The sequence below is a fragment of the Vulpes vulpes genome, chromosome 11 (genome assembly GCF_048418805.1).
Source record: "Vulpes vulpes isolate BD-2025 chromosome 11, VulVul3, whole genome shotgun sequence".
Lineage (NCBI taxonomy): Eukaryota > Metazoa > Chordata > Mammalia > Carnivora > Canidae > Vulpes > Vulpes vulpes.
Window position 1 is genome coordinate 56,566,862 of NC_132790.1, and position 23,006 is coordinate 56,589,867.

A 23,006-nucleotide genomic window follows, 5' to 3' on the forward strand; every position below is an offset into this window, starting at 1 on the left:
TGTTGGGTATTTTGACATGTACATGTCCACTTCCACATGGACTATCACCAGATCAACCTGTGTTGCTCTTTCTGGTCCATACTGATGTCTCCGACGTATAGGACCTAGTCTGTCTTATTCAGCAGTTGTGCCAAGCTGTGGTGCTCAGAAAGTAAGTTTAGTGAAACTGACCCAGCTGCCCGTGATACAATGAGGGAATGTCCCATTTTCCAGGTTGTGGGTATGGGAGCCGCAGGAAAGCATTCCCTCCTGTGCAATGTCTTGCTCACTGGATTACCTAGGAATTGAAAGCAGGAAGGAAGAAGAGAACCTGCTCCTCAGGGACTTTCAACTCTCCCCTGATGCTCTCTAGAAATGTGGTTTTTCCTTAGGCATTTTCTGGAGCTAATCTGGTGCTCCAGGCAGGAGCTCCCCTATGAATAAAAAAGAGGAAGCTAAAGTGGACATCCACTGTCCTTTCCTCTCCCAAGGGGGAGGCAGAGCTCCTGCATGCTCTCACAGGTAGTCATTAATCATATTTAATTGACTTGAGCATGTAAGACACCACAGATCACTGATTTTTACTGTCTTTTCAAAGACTGATTATCTGTTACTGTTCACCACCAAACATCTCTGGTGCTCTCCTGGGTATCCCTTGCAGAATATTGCAAGTGATTACTGTCAAGATGTAAAATGCACAGAAGCATTTTCTGGTCCATTTTCAAGGCACATATATCCCAAGCAAATCCCATCCTAATTAAGAAATATTGCATTGGATGAGCTGTTTAAAGTACAGTGTCACCTTTGTATTATTTGTTTCACTGCCTTAACATATTGAATAAATTATTTTATTTTCAAGCCATGCAGAACCCTTCACCATGAAATGGTTTTCATTCAGTTGTTCATTTTGTTTTGGATGACTAATTAATTGTTCATCTTCAGTTGTCTTCTCTGCAGTATCTCTTTACTAGGAGGATTTAAGGAGATCTGAAAAAATAATTTTAAGTTACAGGAGAAAGGACCTCATTAATATATTAATTATTTTAGTAATAAATTAAATACTTTCAGCTTAATTAATGGGGAAAATATTGTAGCTCTTTTATCCTAAACAGCATCTAAGTGTTCTTACCCATTTCTGCTATCAAGGAGAAGAGTTGGAAGATATTTAATTGGAGACTTTTTAAAAGGCTTTTTTTAAAATAAATTCCTTGATGAATGAATTTCAGTATTAGTGCACCACAGGAGCAAAGACAACTCAGAACCCCTGGTGTGTCTGCAACAGAAATGCTTTCATCTCTTCTTCAAAAGATTTAGAAATAGAAAGGGAGGGGAGTAGAAAAAAAACCCAAAACAGATGTTCATGTTTCATGGTCAGTCTGGACATCCATGAACTTCTTAGGTACAGGATATAATCCATTGTGAGTTTCAATTTAGTAAACATTTTAAAGCTTGCTTACTCAACTATGGAACAATGAAAAGAACTTGAGGTATAATCCTCAAGCATATGGAAATACATGAAATGCATGCAGAGAGTGAACCTACTTAACAACCTTGAAGTCAGTTTTGTCTGCCGTGTTACGTGGGCCTTCTGAACACCCCCTGGAAGGTTAAGGAAGAAACACATGGAGAAGGCAAAGAGGGACTTAAAGAAGGTGGGGAGAAGAGGCTTTCTTCGTTTTAAATAAGGCTCCTTCTTCTTTCTCATTTATTTCCTTCCTCTCCTAATCTACTCATAATTTGGTTCTCCATGTGTTTTAAAGTATACATAGTTGTTGAAAATATACATTTTCTCCTTTTGGGAGCTATCTTTACTGTTTTATCCCTTCCAACCTTTCATTTGGATCCTTTGATGACTCCTCTTGGCCCCACTCAACACCTTGATCCATGGAGGAGGATGAGGGTGAGCCACGTGTCCATGTCCTATTTGCTTCATATAATTGGGAGCTCTAACTCCTCAGAGCTGACCAATGCTCTGCTTGGGGGAGGAACTGGATGGAGGTGATCAAACCTCTAGCACAGCCTGTCAGGGTTTCAAAGAAGATAGGGTGGAAGGAAAAAACCAAGAACAAAACAGGACAACTACGTACTAAAAATTGAGGCTTCCCTCAAGACGTCATACTTTCATCTAAACCATTAGTGCTCATCAGGACTTTTTCAAGTGTTTGAACTCTGACCCTCATCCCTAAAGGTATTTTCATGTTTCATATTGAATGTGAGAGAAGAGCCCTAGGATTGGGTAACATATTTATGAGCTTATATTGAATCAAGTCAAGAAAGGATTCCCTAAGCAAGGAAACAAGTTCCTTTCCTAAAGGAACAAACTTTTATTCTTCCCAAAGAACAGAGAAATATAGGCACATGAATAAATTCCATAATAGTTGTTCTTAATTTTAGGAAGGATCTGATGCATAATGGTAGTAATCTTTACTAGCACCATGATTTACCAAAGCATAACTAAAACCTGTTAATACTCTAGGATTATTTGGGTTTTTATTGTTAACTGCCTTACAAAGAAAGGGAGGAATAGGAAGGAAAAAATCACTATAAATAAAATGTACAATCAATTAGTTGCCAGATACTGACCCATGTTTGATGGAGACTCGTTCAGTCTCTTACCCTTGGATATCCATATTGCCAGTCAGAATTATAATTCATAAAATTCTGGGGCACCTGGACCTGGGTGGCTCAGTGGTTAAGTGTTTGCCTTTGGCTCAGGTCATGATCCCAGGGTCCTGGGATGGAGCCCTGCATCAGGCTTCCTGCAGGGAGCCTGCTTTTCCCTCTGCCTGTGTCTCTGCCTCTCTCTGGGTGTATCTCATGAATAAATAAAATCTTTAAAAAGAATTCATGACAATTTCATGGGTTTGCAGAACCACAGCTCAACATGAACTAAGTTATCTTTTGTTCCTACTTTATGGTAAGGCAGGAAAACAGTATGTGTGTTTCAATTGCAAGATTGAATAAAAGTATTTCCTATTTGACATGCTCAAATCAGAAAATAAAATACCCATTAAAATCACAGGTGTCAAGTAGAGATGGCTGGTAATTTTATTTTGTGCGCATGATACTTGTAGGATGTGTCCTGATATACCTCTGTCTACACTTTAAAGAAGATGATAGAAGAATGGTCAGAAGCCCAGAAATGAAAAAACCCTTTAAGATTAATAAGAGATCAGCCTTAATATAAATGAACTGAGGCAGGCAAGAAAGCCTTTCAAGAGACATTTGATTGGAATCTTATTCAAAGTAATTAGAATATTATCAGACATTCCCAGTCACTAGAAAGTGAAAGTAGGTGACATAAACAATATTTTATACATCATTTCCTTTTATCAGATTGAACATAAATTCTTTTGGGTACTGGCTATGTGCAATTACTCCGCCAAGCGCTTTGACAGACTTGACCATATTCCGTAATTCCAACCCCCTGCTCCTTGCTGGCTAGAGATTAGCAATTTTCACATCTCACTTGTGTATCCATTAGAAAAATAATTCATGTTAGGTAGAATATTTAAAACTACCATAAACTTTTTGTTGTTGTAGATGACTGTTTCATTTTGAAAACACAAAATCCACTGTTTTAAGATAACAACCATTATGCTGCTCACGACTAGGTCAGCAATTAGAGCAGGACTCAGCAAGGCTGGTTCAGCTCTGCTTCACGTGGTAATGGCTCCAGCAGCGTGACTGGGGATGGCCTTGCTCACATGCCCAGAACATCAGTGTAGGCCATCCACTGGGGTGCCTGTCTTCTCCACATGGCCTCTTTCTCTAGCAGGATGGCCTAAACTTCTTTTTCTGATGGCTGGGTGCTCCTCTTGTGTGTGAGCAGAAGTGCAAGTCTTCTTTAAGGACCTGGCTTGCAAGTCTCAGAAGTCACTATTTCTGCCTCAGGACATTGGTCAAAGAGAGTCACAGAACCAGCCCAGATGGCAAGAGCTTGGGGGCTAGATTTCACATCTTCATGAGAAGGGTAATATGCATGCGCACATAGAGCAGGGTGACATGTTTGGTGGTCATTGCCATCTTTACAATGTACTGCAGTCATGGTGCATCATAACATGACCATATATTTATGTTTAAAAATGTTACTTTTTATACATACATTTCTCATCCCCTCTGGTTTTCCTCTCTTCCACAGATGTCTGTGTATTATTATCCATCTGGTCAGTACCCTACCTCAACCACGCAGCAGTACCGGCCCCTGGCCTCAGTCCAGTACAGTGCTCAGAGGAGTCAGCAGATGCCACAAACAGCACAGCAAGCAGGTACTTAGAATCCGTTTTCCATGTCCTCCCCTAACCCAGTGATTTTTGCATGTAAATCTCTCAGCTGTCCTCTTTGGATGAGTATCCAAGCTTGGCAATTTAAATTGCCTCATTTCCCTTACCCAGAGAAGATAACCGAGCATTGGATTAATGCTGTGTGGAAAAGTAACAGGTACAAGAAGGTGAAGCCCTCGTCACTCTGGCACCCCAGACATGCATGCTAAATACAGCTTCCATAAATTATTTTTGGATCTTCTTAGTTTCTTTTAAACCAGAGTGCTGACCACAGCCTTATCTTCCTACTTCATACCTTTTCTTTCTTTTCTTTTCTTTTCGTTTTTGTTTTCAACTTGAAGAAAATCCTTCCCCTGTTCTTAAGGCTAGAGGGGACCAAGTTAGGTTGTTTCTATACCATCCTAAAAAGTCCTGTCTTTAGAAGAAGGCCCCTGACACTGCAGCCCATGTCCCGGTGGAACTCTGACTCCATGGCTCACTTTCTCGAGGGCCACACGCCTCCCGCCCAGAGCTTGGCAGCCACTGTGCAGTGGGAAGGGGGGCCGATACACTGTACGAGAGTGAGTAGCAGGTCTCACAGTGAACCGGTCTCTTTCCCTACTGTGTCACACTCCTAATGGCATGCCAGTGCCCAGAGAGCAGCAGGAACCCAGCAGGGCTGAGTGACTTGTGCTAGGGAGAGGCTTGTGTCCTTCCTGATGACCACCCTGCAGGGGAAACCACTAATTGCCATGCCGAAGACCGCCTGACTGGGAGACTCTGCCTTCCGTAAGTAGGTTTTGCTACAGCACGTGCTCCCAATGCTGCTCCTGAACGGCTGGCTGTTCGGCCATCTGATCTCTATGCTGATTATATGTATATGCATATGATATGTACAGACATGTGTGGTGTACAGGAGGTGTGCAATTTTTATAAGCTAATAATAAGCACAGTCCTTGCCAAGGGCTAACACCAAGAGCAGACACCCCAAAAGTATGAATGCAGACACGACTAGCATCTTATCAGATTGGGGAAATGCCTCAATTTTTCTGTATCATAGATAGGTAAATATTCTTTAGTTCATCTCATGGCCTATTTAAAGTCTGTGGGAGAAGAATTAAAGAAATGTAGAGCAACCAGCCAGATGCCCTTTTTTTTCAACACTGTAATAGTTTGGGGGGAAAATACATATTGACATCTGAATTGACTTTACATTTTTATAGTAGTAAGAAGACAAAAGGGTTTAACATAATTAGTTACTTGAAGAAAAGAGTTGGTAATATTTTCTCTGATTGTTAGAAAATATTACACTTCTATCACTTGGTGGTAACTATGCTATCCGGTTAGGTATGTACTCTAGTAATGTGGCTGCTTGCATTCCTCCTGCTAATGTTTGTCAGAGTGAATTTAAGACTCCTACCTGCTGGTCCAGAGTCCACTGTGAAGTTTTCCTTTTGGCTACCAATGCCTGTAGAAGAAAGATGCAGATGTCTAATGATAATGACTGACTAGATTTTAGTTTACTGCCATTATTTGAGTTTCCTAAAGAGCTATTTCAGGCTTGTGTTAGTGTATAGTTCCTATGCAGGCATACGGTTACAAACACTCTGGAACTTACTAAACCTGGATACACCAGGTCTGTGTGAGGGGCTGAGAAAGTTGGATGAATATGTTCACTGGGCAACAGAAGTAGACTTAGGACAAGCCTCATGCTCCTCTTGATCCTTCTCCACTAACTTTGTTAGTGAGTGTCAACACTAGTGAGAATATTGTGACATTTTTTATCTTTTTTAAAACGTGGTGGGAGAATTTGGGGATGCAGAAGCTCCCCCCAATCTAACCAATCTACAGAGACCTAACTGGCCCCAGCTACATTCCATGGCAGCCTGGAGGCATTGACTTATCCTGTGCTCCCACCTCACCATGGAAATACCCCCTCCATGGCGCTGTAATGACACTGTAATTAGAAGGGTGCATTTTAAAATAATATCATATCCAAAATAGAAGTGCTTCAGGTGGCAAGGAGGGGAGTGGAGCTAAGGTGGTCAGTAGGGACTGGGGAGATCATGTGTGAATGATGTCCTCCTGAAAGTGGCAGCATCAACATACACATGAGACCTTCGAGCTCTTGGCATTTGAGACCACGACACCCGATATCAGCCTAAGATCTCAATACAGTTTCCACCACACTGTTGAATTTACTAAAGTTTTGGGAAGACAGACGGTGTCCCCTGGCATCACTAAGAATCACCTCTGCTAACAAAATCCTGGTAATCCAGCTTAATTCAATGGCTCCTTGACAGTACATGACTATAGCGAGGAGGCCTTTTGCTGAGTTTAGTGACACTAAATGAGACTTCCCAAAGGAACATGGTGGATACCTGGGGGAGCCACATTTCCTGGAGGAGCTTGAGGAAAGGCCCTCTCTCTCTGTAAATCAATCTTGGGACCAGGGTTGGGCTGGCACCATCCCACAGTGATGCCCTGACTTGCTCTTGCCCTTCCTTCCACCTCCTCTCTTTCCTCTGTGATCTGACCTTCTCCCACCTTCATCCGGTACTGATTAGGCTGCTTACAGTAAGCTCCACATCGTGTGGTTAGGTGTTAGCATGGAGCAAATTTGTCTCTGTTATAACCAAATGAGAGTTTGCTTCTCAACACTGTTCTTAGTCTTTATTTAATTGTAGTGAAAGGCGTCTCTTTGTCCTACATTCTTGACCAAATTGAAATCTCCATGAGTCACAACACCTTTCCTAGGCCCTAAGATTACACACAGTGAATTTTTATAAAGGAAATCAGATATTCTGCAACTGACTAAATAGACACCTGCATTACCCTGAGGCTCAATAAGGGTATATAAATTCTTCCTCCTGGTGATTTTGGACTCTTTACACTAACAGTGGGTGATCAAGGTGCTAAGCATCTGGAAGAAGAAGCCTACACTTCTTTATAAACAAAATTTTGAAGGCATTAAGGGATAGATTTGAACAGTAATCTTTGAATTTTGTAGCTGTGCATACAAGGTAAATAAAAACCATTAATAGAGGAGTGTCTCTAATGGAAAAAAAAATGTGTTGTCAACTTAACGTTATCAGGTACCCACACAATGAAGGTAGATCATTTTCCTTACGAGGCAGTTGTTGATGACTGGAAATTGCATAAAAAGACACTTATCGGGTTAGAGCTAAAAAGGCTGTGGTTTTCAAATCCTTCCAGCTTTGAAAGACTTAGAAGCAAGGGTGTCCCACCTGAGAACAGGTGGCTGTCCCAGGGGTCAAATACCAAAATAAAGTTCTGATGAGCAAGCCTTTCATTTCATAATGTTTTAGGCTTTCTTAGTTAGCATATCACTTTTACTTAATACCTATGTTGCTATGCCTTTATCCTGGTTTAAAAATGTTTTTAAGGTCACAAACATGTTAGTAGTAATTCTAGCCATCGTCAGTTAGGTCTCTAGTGGGCTAGTTGCTATGCTAAGTCTTTATAAACATTGCATTGCTTCATCCTCACCACAAATTTACAAGGGAAATAGTAGCTGTGAACACCCCTGTTCAGAAATAAGTTACTTAGGGTCCCAAGGTTGATCAGATTGGGAGGACAATCCAGGCTGGCCTGGTTTTAAACTTGCACATTAACCACTTTATCATAATCCTATGAATAGAGTTACTAGTGTTGCCTTTATTTCCTGTCATGGACAATCACAGAGAAATGAGCATGTTGGCACTAAACCAGCAGGCCCATGTTTCGGAGGTAGATAGCATTTAATTAATTACCCAAGTACGCAGTTTGACTAATAGCAGAACAAATGGGGGAACTCTGGACTTTGGCTCCCAACCCTCCACAGGCTTTCCTATTCCTGTGCAGAGCTGGTCACTGACAGCAAATGACAGAGCACAGCTGAAACATTTATGTGCGGATCACATATTGAAAAGAGGGAGAGAGAGAAAAAAAAAATTGTCTTGAATCTTGTCTCCAAGTCCAAATTCCCTTCTCAGTTTGACTAAAAAAGAAGTATAGGTATACTATACTTTACACTGGAAGTATACACTCCTTTCCATTCTCCATTTTCCACAATCCTGCACATTTTCTAAAAGCGACAAAAATGGGCTTGTAGGGCCCTATACACTTGCCTAAGTGGGTATGTAGAGATGAATAAGTCCTGGTTTGGGTGTCAGGATAACAATGGCCTCAGAAAATAAATTGGGGAGCGTTCCCTCCTCTTCTGTTTTTTGGAACGAATTGTGTAAAAATGGTGCTGACTCTTCCTTAAATGTTAAATCCTCCAGTGACCCTGTCTGAGCCTGGGGATTTTCAGAAGCATTATTTTTTACTTTTCATGTGAATATAATTCCTAGAGCCTTTAATTATGAAATTGTTATGGTTATAAGAGTATTCAGGTGATCTGTCTCACTTTTGCTGAGTTTTGGTCCTTTGTGGTCATTGAGGAATTGGTTCATTTCTTCTAAGTTGTGGGATTTATAAGTGAAGAGTTATTAGTGGTTATTTCTTTATTATACTTTGAATGGCTGCAGGATATGTTGAGATATCCTGTTTTATTCTTACTGTTGGTGATTTTTAAATTCTCATTTCTTAGTTTTGTACGTCTCACTAGGTTTATCAATTTCACTGATCTTTTCAAAGACCTACCACTGTATTTCATTGATTTTCTCCACTGTTTTATTGTTTTGATTTCATTGATTTCTGTTCTTGCCTTTTTTATTTTCCTGCTTCTTCACACTTTAGCTTTATTTTATACTGCTTTATGTAATTTCTTGAGGTAGGAGGTGAGATCGTTGTTTTAAGACTTTTTCTCTTTTCTAATGCCAGCATTTTGTGCGATAGCCCTGCTTTAAGAGTGTGCCACATATTTTTATGTGCTTTATTTCCATTTTCATTCATCTGTATATATATATTTTATTTCCTGTGAGATTTCCTCCTTGATCTATGGATTATTTAGAGGTGTTTTGTTTAATACTCAAGCATTTGGAGGTTTTCCTGTTGTATTTCTGTTATTAATTCTAGACTGATTCCATTACAGTCAAAGAATATGCTCTGTATGATTTTAACTCTTAAAAGATTGTTGAGGTTGGTTTCACGGACCAGGATATGATCTAAACTCCTGAAAACAATTGGGTATTCTGCTGTTGTTTGGTGGAATGTTTTAGACTTGTCAATTAAAATCCTGTCAGTTTATTTTGTTGTTCAGATCTTCTGTATTTTTGCTGATGTTCTGCTTACTAGTTCTATCTGTGGCTGAAAGGTGATAGTCACGACTCCAGCTGTAAGACTTCCTCCAGTCCTGACATGAATCTCAAGGCAAAGGTTACCTCCAGTTTCTCTGAAGTCCAAGGATGCAGGGGAGACTTTGAAGTTATTCAAAGCATGTTATCATTTTTTTCCTCAAATAATTAAGACATGTTTGATTCCCTAAAAAAAGAAACATTCCATGAAAATATCTGGAAGGCAAGACCCTATGACCAATGAGGTATGGGTAAGCTGTTCCTAGACACTGTTGCCTACATCCCTCACGTGCCAGGCTTTAGCACTTTTCTTAATGCCAATAATGTTACCTTAGGTTTAGGTAGAAGAATAATATGGAATACTGTTTACAACAGGCAGTCCAAAACTGCTGATTTTCTAGTGGACCAGGAGAGCTTGGATTCTTAAATGTCATGAAAGTAGAGTAATAGGAAGATAGACTGTCAGCAGAGCAGGAAGGGGGGAAACACAATACTTGAGGGAACCCTTAATTCGATTAGTTTATAACTGCAGCAAATACTTTGGTGTAGATTATGAAAACTCTGGAGATGCCTCTTACCTCTGCTTTTTAAATCCCTTTCCTGGCCATTCTCCCACTCCCAACCATCTGCTGAATCCTTCATTTGGGTAAAAATCAGTTTCATAGAGCAATTTCCATGAATATGTTTTACTTTTCAAATTATAGCTCAGAAGGAAACCATGAAAAATAAGTCTTAAATATTGCATCATATTGGAAAAACCTGTGTAGCTTTTGTAGGGCTTCCTTAGACCTATTTAATTTACTCCTGCTCTGGTTCTGTCAGGGCTCTGTGTTGGGTCAATGACGAGCCAACCCACCTTGCAAAGCAGAGTTGGAATCCTTGCAGGAGACAGTGACAGAGGTCTTCAAAATTGTTTGAGCTGCTTTACTTATTCTTTCACTTGTATTTAACATGAGCCTCACTTGGATTTTCTCTTACACTCTGCTGAACAGCCATCATGAGGTATGAATAGTAGAGACAGAATTTAAATGTTCGTTTGGTTAAATGAGGAAACTGTGGAAGGTCGGCCTCCTGCTCAGTGTGGAGTCTTTCTTGTCAGAGCCAGAAAGGGGGCTTCTACTACCTCCATCTTCATAGATTCAGTGACAAATGTAGGTTTCAGAAACCCAGCAGACTTACTCCGTGTAACAAAGCCTGATTGTGAAATTCTGTTATCACCCCTCCCACTTCATAAGACAGAAATCAGAGTATCCCCACCTCTTAGAGTAATGTCTTTCTCTGTCCTATTAAAGAGGAGAGACAAAGCCTTGCAACAGGCTTCCCATTGTCCCGTTAATCAGAGAGAAGAATGATGGATGCAGATAAAGAGTTTTTGCCATGAATTCAAAATATATGTCAATTAAAAGCTTACAGAAGAACACTCAGGGAAGAGAAAACCAGGGAAGAGAATGTTAGATCCTGTTTGTTATTTTGCTAACTGATGATGGGATAACATAATAATCCAGGAATCTTTAGGGACACATAGACCTTTAGGATATAGATTGCATTGATTCAAACCTCCATTCTACATATGCAGAAAACCTTTTATGTATAGGGAGTTCTTCACTGAAGAATCATAGAATTGGAGGGTTCAGCCTGTCAGAAATACTAACTATATAACAAGCCACTGGATTTTTCCATGCCTCTCTGGATTCTTGAGAACAGCTTATAAATGCCATTCTCACCACCTCACATGTTGTGGGTTTATGAGGGAAGGTTACTGTAACCAGTGCTCCCCCAACTTCAGTGAGCATATACACCACCCAGGATCTTGATCGAATGCATATTTTGACACAGTAGTTCTGGGGTAAGTCGTGAGATTTAACTTTTCGAGCACACTCGTAGGGAATGTGGATGCTAATGGTCTGCCATCTGGAGAGCAATGGCATAACAAATTTTTAATCATGACTGGCCTGTGCATAAGGTGTTTCAAAGGGAAAAAAACCTACCTAAATTCACTCTTTGATTTAACATCATTTACATTTCAGGCAAAAATTAATACTTCACAGTTAGCATATGACTCTTATGAATTATAGCTAGTAAATATTTAGAATTAGTGTATTCATGTTTACAGATCCAAATTTTGAGATAGACAGTAAATATAACATGATTGCACTACACAGCAGCACTCAGAAATGTTGAAAGAATGAATAAGGTGTGTACCTCTTTTCAAGTTAGCATGAACACAGCAAGTTAGGTGGCTGTGTGTATGTGTTGATGTGTGTGAGAGAGAGATGAGAATTTGGGAAGATTTAAAAGGCTAAATGGAATATCTTAGCCATCTCAAATATTGATAAAAGCAAAACTGTAGTTAAATGTTATAAAATCAGATAGAGAGACAGCCTAATAAAATAATCACAGCAACAAACAAATACACACATTTTTCAAAGTTCAGACATTTGCCCGAGAAATAGGTCACAGATTCTTTGGGCCACTTGCAAGGGGATAGTATGGTTAGTTTTTTTGTGTGCTGAGAAATTTAGGAATCTCTTTTTCCTTTTCTTTCTCTCATTTTTTTTCTTTTTGATTTAGAGATTTCTATTAATTTAAGGGAATAATGTTCCCATCAACACTCATTTCAGCTGACTAGTTTTGAAAGTGTTCAGATGGCAGGGAATAACCAGACCCTGAATATTACTCAGAGCACCCTGTGTTCAAGGCAGCTCTTTCCTTCATTTAGTTCTCTTTTGAGTGTTTAACAAAGGAATGGACTCGGTGGCATCTCTGGCAGGAAGATGTCATTTTCTGTGACACATGTATATTTGAAAACAGACCAAAGCCACAGTTCCTTTCCTGATAGGCCTGCATTGCAGTTCAATAAACAGCGTATGTTTAGCTTTTTTCTTCTTGTAGTAGTACTATTTTTGTTGTGATAGAATATTGTTCATAATAACATCTCCTAGTAGGAAAAAGGATTATTGTCTCTTTAATGTTCCTGAAACACATTTGGGATGGGGCAAAATGTACCTTAATGGAGTCTATAAATTTATTTAACCAGAGCACTTGCGTAAGGTTGACAGTGAATCCAGTATTTTTAGTGTGACTTATTAAGGAGTGCCAATGCAGCTGAGAGGAGTTTTATCTTTGAAAAAGCGCTTCTCTTTCTTTGTTCTTATGATATTCCTCCCCTTGACTTTTTTCCCCTTGGGGATGGAGAGAGATGGATAGAGGGACCATCAGAGCTAAAGAAAGAATTTGGAATACCAGTGTGATCAATAAGATACATTAATTTCTAGACAGTGGGATTTTCTTTTTTAATCGTAAATCACCTTCTCCAAATTTGAAAGTTTTAAAAAATTTTTGTCTAATTATCCTATGTATGATTTACATTGCATGTTAATGTTTAAAATCTTATTAATTTATGTATTTTAAATACATTTTTAAAAAACATATAACCAGTAATCACTCAAAGAAGCTACGGAGAAATTGTTATACTTGACCACCTTGAGGAAACCATTCTCCATTCTTACCTTGGGTGTCTGCTTTATTATGTTACTAAAAGCAGAGGGGGTCGATTATCAAAGAGTTACACGGGATTTAATTGTCTGGTTTCTGTTAACATCAGTGGAAGTCACATGGATAAATCCTTGTGGAACATGCTGTTCTGAAAATACAAGTCTGGAAAAGGTTTCTATGGAAATGTTCGTGAGTTTCTTTCATTAATTGGTCTACTTATTCCATTTACAAAAATGGGAATGAGAAGTATTAAGCTGGGGTTATGAGAAAGGTTAACATTATTAGAGCAATAATAGGAATCATGCTATTTTTAGATCTGAAAGTCTTGTAGGTTAGCAAAACAATATAGATGGTCAGGTCCCTGTCCCCTCTGTCCTTAGGCGGTTATAGTAAAAGGGATTTATTCAACATGTTTCTAAGAGTTGCTTGGCACTTTGCATTTTATGTACCTTTTGGTGTTTACACACTCATTTGTTTTTCAGTTAAGCACTACTGATGTGGTTAGGATTTCTGTTTTCCTATAAATATGGGTAATAAGACATATCATAGCAGTATCTTATTTTTTTCTTGTATTATTTAACCAAAAGTGGAAGCAGTGGTTTGTTAGAAAAAAAAAAAAAAAAGATTTGGATTAGAGATGGAAAGGAAAGAAAGGTGGCAAGAAAAGCATACACATTATGTTTTTTTTTTTTTTTCAAAATTCTGACATTTCTGTGCAGCTTTCCTATGAGAGAATCTGAACTCTAGAAATAAAAAACAAAAAACAAAAAACAAAAAACAAAAAAAAAAAAAACTAAAGAACCCAAACTACTAGTTACAAGTGGTCAGGTTTACCTGGTGGTTTCACAGACTTAAGAGAAGTTAAGATATGCAGTCTTGGCCCAACCTTTTAATTTTCACCTCCTTTTCTTTTCTGTTAATATGTTGCCAATTTCTTATTAATTTCTACAGAGAGCTATGCCTCCGTGTATAAATTGCCTTATTTTTCAGCCCCTCCTTTCTTTGGAAGCACCTTGTTCTTTCAGTTCTTCTCCGCATTCTCTGCTTCCCTATCTCCAAATCTATCTTCTCATTTTATTAACTTTCTATCTTTAATTCTCTGGACCTCTTTTTTTTTGTTTCTTTTCCTTATAATAAATATGCTTTTCACTCTAAACTGGGTGATTTTCATATCATGCTTTAGTTGTCCGCATTTCTCCTCAATTTATTAAACTTATTTCCATCCCACACACTCCTTTCCATTATGAGATAGGACACCTCACCTCATTCCTCCAGAGATATACATGATGCAACATTCCAATGATTAAAAAGAAGATGCTGGGTTTTCCCCAGCTTCTGATGAGGGGGCATCAAGAGTTCTAACCCGTCATCTCTCCACCCTGTCGTCCTGAGAGCCAACATAAAGTTACCCTCAGGGTTGGTGACTTAAAACTCAGAAATTTGTAGTGATAAAAAAAGGGAAAAACAACACAAGAATGTTATTTTTATTTTGTTTCCCAAGTTCAATGATGCAGTGGTGCCCACAGGAAATTGTCAGATGATGTTTAAATTTGTCATTTCCAAGGGGTTCACTATCACTTAGATATTTTGGTGTTCTTTCTTTGAACAGAAAGCAGCGTACACACATCATTAAATTTAAAGGACACGACCTCAGAAGTCAGAAGTCCTGAAATGTACTGTTTCTGAAATTCTTTCTTCTTTCCACTACCTTCAGATGCTGCTTTTTGTGAGGATGTAAATGTATATTCAGTAAAACCAATCTGCTTGGACTCATACATGCTCATTTGCCACTTCCCCAGACCATCAGCATAAGAACAAATTCTAATCACCCCCTACAGCCCCGAAATGTGGGGCTGTCCATATGAGAGGTTCATAAACATTATAGTTCAGAACCAAGCAGCAATCTCTATAGCCCAAGAAGGCTAGAGGATTGTGTGAGTCTAGGAGAAGTAGTATAATTCTAGAAGAAGCACAGTGACTGCCACCTCACACACCCTCTTTAGAGCCGGTGGGTTGGGGCGGGGGGAGGGTGGTTTGTATGCTTACAAGTAGGGTCACTAATTGATTCAGCTGTTACAACATGATTCCATGGCACAGGCATTTCTGCACATCTGTTCTTTGGAAGAGCATGTCAGCAGCATGCAATAGCCTTCACACTTACGCTCTCATCCAAATCCTTGAAGCTGCCACAGACCTCCCTCTGTGGTCTCTCCCAGGTGCTATTCCCAGTTGCCTGCTGACCCTCCCTGGCTGCCATGATGGTTTTGATGCCCCTCAAGGACTGGCACCAATCCCTAATTGCCTGCTGACATCTTCCTGATTCCTCACCATTTCCTTGAAGGCACCTAGAGACTCACAATTGAATTTTCAACATTCTCCCAGATGCTCTTACTCTTGTGTTTTATTCTTATTTTTGTATTAGGTCCAGCACCATTGCACTTTTCATGAGCCATGTGGGTCATAATTGTTTTGAGAATAAGAAATTCATGGCAGAAAGAGGAGCCAGAATAGAGCCCCAAACAAACTTTGCTGAATGCAGGATAGTGCAGTGCAGCACACATTCCAAGGTATTTTAAGAGCATGCAGTAGAATTTGCTGAGCCAGCTCCATGCAGGCATTGCATGCATTGTTTTCCAACAGTAGCAACTTATCAACAAACATCACTCTAATTACTCACCTATGAGTGTTAGCCAGAGTGTGTGGTATTACACTGAGACGATCAGAAAGCTTGAGGCCCTCTTCCGCGAATCTTGATGGACACCTTGATTTCCCCAGTTGAGACTAACTAGATCTCTCTGGTCTGAAAGGCTCAGCTTCTACTGTGGAGGTGAATCAAAAAGAACAATACAAAATATGAATCTGAGAGAAAAGATCCTTCCTTGCTGAAAATTGTGGCAAAAATTAGGAGGAAGAGAAGATTGTTTTAATGGGTAATTCTTGTTTTCTTCTGCATATGTAATTTTTACAGACTGTCCAAACAACACAGTACTTGCAGTAAAGAATGTTTTAAAAGACACAAAAAGTCCATGCCAATACAATAATGAATTATTTTGTGTCCTCTTTTTCTGCCTTTGAGCCTATATATGTACACATGATAGACACACATGTGTATTGCAATCATGGGTCATGCCACTTCCTTATTAATATAGCATTTTTACTTACTCAAAACTCATTTTATACTTGCATGTAAACTGATTCTTCCAACATTTCTGTGGCATTGTCTTTTTTAGAAGTAAAATTGTATTTGCAGATGACACACATAGTTACATAAAAAATTCTAAACAGTATACAAAACAACTACTAGAACTCGTTAGGGAATTTAACAATATTGCAGAATATAAGAACAATATACAGGAATCACTATTTAACATACAATATTTTTATATACTGGCAGAAAACATATGGAAAATTTAAAGATTCAGTCTGGAATAGTATGTGTAACAATTTTAATAACAATGATGGCAATCACCCGGCTCCCAACCTTGTAGGTCCAAGAGGCCCATGGCATTGCCTCAGTCATTGGGAACCACTCACAGTTAGCCCCAAACACCCCACAGAGTCTTCTAGAATGACAGCAATTACAGCATGAAATATTCCCAAAGCAGTCTTTACATTCCTGGTTTCTCCTTCAAAGGAAAAGTATATAATGGTTGGAGGGGGGAGACGAAAGCTTTCAAATCTCTCATTTATCTACCCTATCTAATTTCCATAGCCAACAAATATTTCATAATAAACTGTTGTTATTGGCTTGCCAGTGCTCTCTCCAAGCGAGGAAGACACCACAGAAGCTTCAGGGTATTTTTCCACCTTCTGTCAGGTGCTTTTGTCTTTTTAATTTTCCGTTGTTAAAACTGATGCAATTCAAGGAGCTCACACTCTTTGAGTTGGAGTCTACTTCAAGTGCCTCTGTGAACACTACACAAAGGAGACGGTTTCCTTGGTAACAGGAATGTGGCAAAAAAAAAATGTGCTCCCTCCCTCCTTCCTACTGCCCCTCTGCACTGCTGTTTGCCAGGCACAGAAACTGCCATTCAGACAAGAATCCCTGCTCTTGATCAGCTAGCCATTGAGTGTGAGGCACCACTACCAACCTCTTGCTCTATTTCCCCATCAATGAAAACAGTTCAGCTGTGAAATGGGCCTTCTCTCATCATGGCCTTTAGCTGGTCTTTTTTAGACATTTAAAAATAGAGAAAGAGGAAACTGGGCTTTAAGAAATCCGTGTGTGTGTGTGTGTGTATGTGTGTGAATGTGATTGTCCTAATGAACTGAATTTAGATGGTTGGTAGCACTTACTTTTACATTTACTTTCAGTTTCTGAAATATGCGTCAAAGGTATTTTTAAATTTCTGGCAGGACGTAATGGCATGTTTGGTGACTGCTGTGAAAATTAATGTATTAATTTGGCAAAACTCATGACGTATTATTAAGGATACTTCTAAATAAGCTCCCATAAGCCCAAAATGACTTTCTTCCTCCTATTGAAAACAGGCAAATATAGGCATGTGAATTTATATAGGTATCAATGAAGTCGAATTTCAGAGGTGTCATTTAGCAAGCATGGGGATTAACTCATATGATTCTTAGTCCTGGGCTCTCACTGTGCTTCAGGGCATCAATAAAACCGTACTGGGAGCCAAAGCTCTATATCTTCCCCATCCACTTTATCCCTTTTATCTGTATTTTTTCCTGCTCAGAACAATGAAGACTGTACAGTTGATTTCTGAATTATTCGGCTGCTGAGCTTGTCAGTTATTGAAGGATATTTAGGGTACTGTAGGCTTTTTTTGCTTCCTTTTCTGGGTAATTGAGCCACCTGCTCAGCTAGTTTGCCAGGAGTTTAGTCTCTTATTCAGGAATGAGACTTCAGTTCAAGTAACAAAGTTCAGATAATTAGTATCTGCTTTGTATATGGGGGGAGGTAGTGGTGTAAACAACTGACTTTTTTTTTTTCCTGACACTTATGAGATCTAGCAGTCGTAGGTCAAGTTGTCAGCTGGTTTGGTTTCTTCTGAGGCCTCTTGCCTTGCCTTGTGTAAGTCTACCTTTTCTTTTCAAACTGAAGAGGGGAGGAAAGATATTAAGGTGGAAAACTGATGTGCTTTGCCAAAGCGTTCTTATAATGTTGTCAACAAACACTAGCACGTTGGATTGTTTTACCACCAGCTAGAATTAACCAGAACAGAAACAGCATTTCTGTGTTCCTTCTCATTTTGAGCCACTCTATTGTTGTAGGAATTACATTATACCTTCAGGAACTAGATGGCATATATTAAACATCCCATTGTATCTGTGTGTGTTTATAATTGGAGATTAAAAACCTAAAAAGGACATGCCAGGGTTTATTCAAGAGGCTGTGAAAAACAGAGTAAAAAGACACCAAAAGCTTTCTTTCTTTTTCTTTTTTTCTCCCTTTGTTGTTGTTGTCTTTGTTGTTGGTTTGTGGTGACAGTAACTAACTATAAATTATGTGAATCAGTAATGCCAGCTCTCAGCACCCTGGGAGCTCTCTTCCTTCTCCAGCTCACACTGGTGGCCCTCTGGGTCTGCAGTTTTGTTGCAAAGACTGGCTATGCAATTCTGTACATTTGCCTGGTGGTGACAGCCAGCACTTATAGGACAACTGCCATCTGGCTCTTTCTGCTAGATTTGTAGCAGAAGTCTCTCTTGGGTTTGGGGAATGTGAGAGTCTCCAGGGAAGCCAGAACCTCTGTGAAATCACCACAGATGGCTTAATTTGGGGAGCTAACAGGCATGGAAGTAGAAGTAGAAAGTGGAAAAATAAATCAACTGGGAGTTTAATGTCTGCTGTCCTTCAAGGGATTTGAGATGAATTTCATCGATTTATTAGAACTTTATTATGTACCTGGAAGAATTTGGAGGCATTGTGAAAACAAATTGAAACATTGAAGACTTCAGTTAAAGACCCCATCACGTAACAGTAGATGCTAGACTTTTTCTTCAGGAGCGTGATGATGTGATAGAAATCAGCCATGGGAAAAATGCACTTGCATAGTTCCTAAGTCATTGTTTTCCAAGAGATGTTCCACCCACATTAGGATGAGGAAGGGAACTTATTAAAAAGGCAGATAACTGGATTTTCCTGAGTTTCTGAGGGTTGGGTACCACCTCCCTCGAGGGATTACTCATTTTTTATGGGGAGGCTGTGTTTCTCCAGTCTCTGTAAAAGCCTTTTTTTTTCTTTTTAAACTAAGTGTAACAGATTGTAATGCTCAGAGAGATCAGCTTTTCTCAAGGAATTAACATGCATTAATATTCAGGTGGTCAAAGATGATTTCATTTCTGAGTCCAAACAGAAGAGTTCTTATTTCCTTCCCTATGTTCTAAAATATCCATGGGCAGGATACTGTCAGGGTCAAACTGGATGCACATTTCCTTTTTTTTTTTTTTTTGGATGCACATTTCCTTCCACATTTTTCAAGGTGTGTATGTTGCCAGGAATACCATCTGATAAGGCAAATGTTTGTTTTCTCTAGATTTGGGGATGTGTTCAGAGATGATTCTGACTAGAAGGTGGCTGAGTGTTTTGATGGAGGCGAGGTACACGAAAAAAGTGGCATCTGGCCAGCAAGTTTGATGACTTATAAGGCAAAGCGACTTCTAAACTGCTCATATGACCTCATTGCCTTCATAAGAATTTCTTCTTTATGCAATAACATGATGAATTTATAGAGTAACTGCTCACATGAAGACAGGAACTTTGTGTTGGAGAATAGCCTTCCTGCACTACCTTCTCTGTGCTTTGAAGCGGATGGAGGTGTCCCATTGAAACAGTCAGCAAAGTTGGTGTTCTACTCTGTTATTTTCTCTTTCATTTGTTTTTATTGAAGTTTGATTTGCCAACATATAGTACAACACCCAGTGTTCATCCCATCAAGTGCCCTCCTCAGTGCCCGTCACTCTGTTTTTAAAAGGAATATGCTAATCTTCTCTGAAGGAAAAATAATCTGAGTGGAACCAATGTGATTCTATATTATTAAATGGTGGAAAGTGGAAGCTAAGATATGGATTCCCAGAAGGTAGAGACTGGAAAGATTAGCCGTTATAGCCACCAGTGATTTTAATGCCTTGTGAGCAAGGAGATTTCTCCAGGGTATATCATGAGTTGTTTCTACAGGTTGAATTTCCAAGTGAAAGCCAGACATCAATTTTGTAACCAGGTATTTATTCCACAAGTGTTTATTGAGTCCCTCATAGAAGGACCGGGCAGAAATCCAATGATATCTGGAGATACAGACCTGGTGTCTCCCATGTTGAAGCCATTTGCACTATTCATCACGAACCCACTCCAATCTGTTGTGATTTTATAACATGTTTAAATAACAAAGAGCTTTTTCCAAATACAGAGCCCTCAAGACCAAAATCAAAAACTTTGTAATAACCACACACACAAAGACACACACATGCACACCCACATACACATATGGAATGTGTATCATTATTCTTACACATAAAAAATGATTCCCCAAAAGTTAGTTGATATTTCTTCATATATATTTTAAACCAAAACGGCAGAGATCTTATGTCATGGAAAATATTCCTATTTGTGTTTGTAAACAAGATAGACTATATTTTACTTTGACAATTGTAAAAATGATATTTGTGATGCTATTAGGGAAATGCTAATATAACTTCTCAGTTTCAATGTATTTGCTTTTCAATGTACAGTCAACAATATTGGCAACAGGTGTGATACTATTCAAGTCATTAGCATATTGGACCCTCAGCCTAAGACTTGCAGGTCCTCATGTATTTCCTCTCATTATAATGTCTCCTAATTTCCGGTGAATATTGGATTCATGGGGGCTAAAAGGTGGGCAAAGGAAAGTATCCTTGACTACTTACGACCAGTTGATACCAACTGTATTAATATAAACTTCATCTAGCAGGCCCACAGGCAGGATTTCTTAAATGAACAAATGGCAGATGACACAATTCCCTAAAATGATAAGACCAAATGCTGGAAAAGATGCTTGTAAGTGTGCCCTGATTCAAAGACTTGCCTATGTTGGGGTTTTGTTAAGGCTTCATTTAGCATCCTATTAACAGCCATAAGTTTAAAACCAGATGGGGCCTTTGGAGCCAAGTATACTATAAAGCACCATCATTCCCAAGATTACCCAGTCCTTCTGGGGAAGGGTCATCTCTCCACTGTCCCTCAGTGATTCTTTTTACTGAATGTTTCTGATTCTGATGCTCAGGCAGTCTAGGTTCTCTGAAATACTTCAGACTTTTGAAATAACCACAGGAGAACTGAATCAGGGGGGCCTTAGTAGGGGGTACAAACATAGGACCAAACAATTAGACAGAATAAAGGAAAGCCCCTTGGACATAGGTCTAAGATTAATGATTCTGTGTGTCTTTTTAAGATTATGATTGATTACACAACTGGGGTTGAGGAAACTTATCCAAAGTTCTCTAATAAAATTAAATGGCATACTTTGGGTTCATTAAGCTCCCAATGCTTCTGATGAAGAGTTCCCCCACTTACCTCATTTCTGCTCCTCTTGGAAATCTCCCTTCCGAACTGGGTCTTGGTAGAAGAAAGTGGGATTCTCATGCAGCCTTGGGACAACTCGTAAGAGAGTCAACACAACCTTGTGTGTGGGTTGACATCTGTGGAGGACTGCCTAGAGTTTTGTGCATCTGATAATGTTATTTAAGTCTTGATGTGTGTGTAACATCCACCTGTCATTGACATGCCTCATGGAGGGCATGGAAACAGGCAGTGGCTGCCTGCCTCACCTTACTTTTCACCATGCAGTTACACTCAGTAAGGAAAAGAGCTATTTATTACCTAATGCCATGGATCCATATGGGTCTTAGACAGTAACCAAATGGTAACCTGGTGGTTTTCTTTTGGACAGTCAAAAGTCTTTTAGAGATCACTGTAAAATCTTATAGATTCTACATAAGTGAATATAGTATATTGATTTTGAGTTTGAAGTCATAACTGACTTTAATGACAAATTAGAGGCCTAGAGAGGGGCATTCCACAGTTCCAGTATAGGAATCTAGTGTTAAGTGATGTTATTTCCAAATTTTTCATTGCCTTTTGATACTTGCAGAAATATTCAGAAATTGTTCATAAACAGTAAAATTTTGCAAATGACCATTTTATATTCCAAATATGATTTTCAGATGGGGTAGAATTACTGAGGCTGACAAGAATTTGAGAGTGCATTAAAAAGATTTTTACTTGCTTTAGGCAATTGTTAGCATCTCTTCTTGTCCCATTGAAAAGTATGGCAAAAGTTTTAACTTTTGTTGGTAAGTTTTAGAAAATGTAAGAGTGATAGAAATAATAGTTTAATTCTTGTGAAGTCTCTTAGTCAAGAAAAATTATAGCTGTGTTGTCTCCATACTTTTGAATGATAAATAATAGCATTTTTAGAAATGTTTGCTTTTAATACTGTGCCTTTGATTTTCAAACCTGAGAGCTTGCACTAGACGTGTAACACTTAACTAACATAAAGTTGTGTGACAACAGATTTCAGTATTTTTTTTCTCTGTGTGTTCTTTTTTTATTTTTTCTCTCCAATGGCTGATATATGCCCCTGGTCTTCAAGACTAAATTTGGATTGTTATGTGCTTTCCTGCATTAGCCCTGTGGGGATAGCAGCTTAGGACATAATGGGTGGAAGTCAGGAATTGACCTCACAGTCACACCTACATCCCTAATTCCAGGTGACCCACTCAAGTACAGTTTTCTTTGGTCACAAAAGAGGTCAGTAAGAATACAGAATTACTCAGCAAAAGACAGAAACCTGGATAGTGTTTTGTGGGAGTTTTAGTTTTCTGTTTGCATATATATTCGGTTTGTTTTTCTAGTTGTTTATAGAGGGGTACATGTAAGTCTACCACTTTTACTAAAAAATTATAGTTCTGTTGCTTCTATGTGAAAAATAGAAATATTCATTATATACACACACGTATATAGATACACAGAGTCTATAGAGGATATTTAACTACTTATTGAGTTATGGCAAGGAGTTTAACACTGAATATT

At 39.0% G+C, this 23,006-nt stretch overlaps 1 protein-coding gene across 45 annotated transcripts in view; it reads left to right on the top strand.

Annotated features, from left to right (window-relative positions):
• ARPP21 (cAMP regulated phosphoprotein 21) overlaps window positions 1-23,006 on the top strand; it is a 155,300-nt gene that overhangs the window by 100,297 nt on the left and 31,997 nt on the right. For all 45 annotated transcript variants that reach the window (XM_072726357.1, XM_072726360.1, XM_072726369.1 and 42 more), the window contains one exon: window positions 4,121-4,247. In XM_072726357.1, the coding sequence (XP_072582458.1) occupies window positions 4,121-4,247 (127 nt within the window). The remainder of the gene's footprint in view (window positions 1-4,120; window positions 4,248-23,006) is intronic.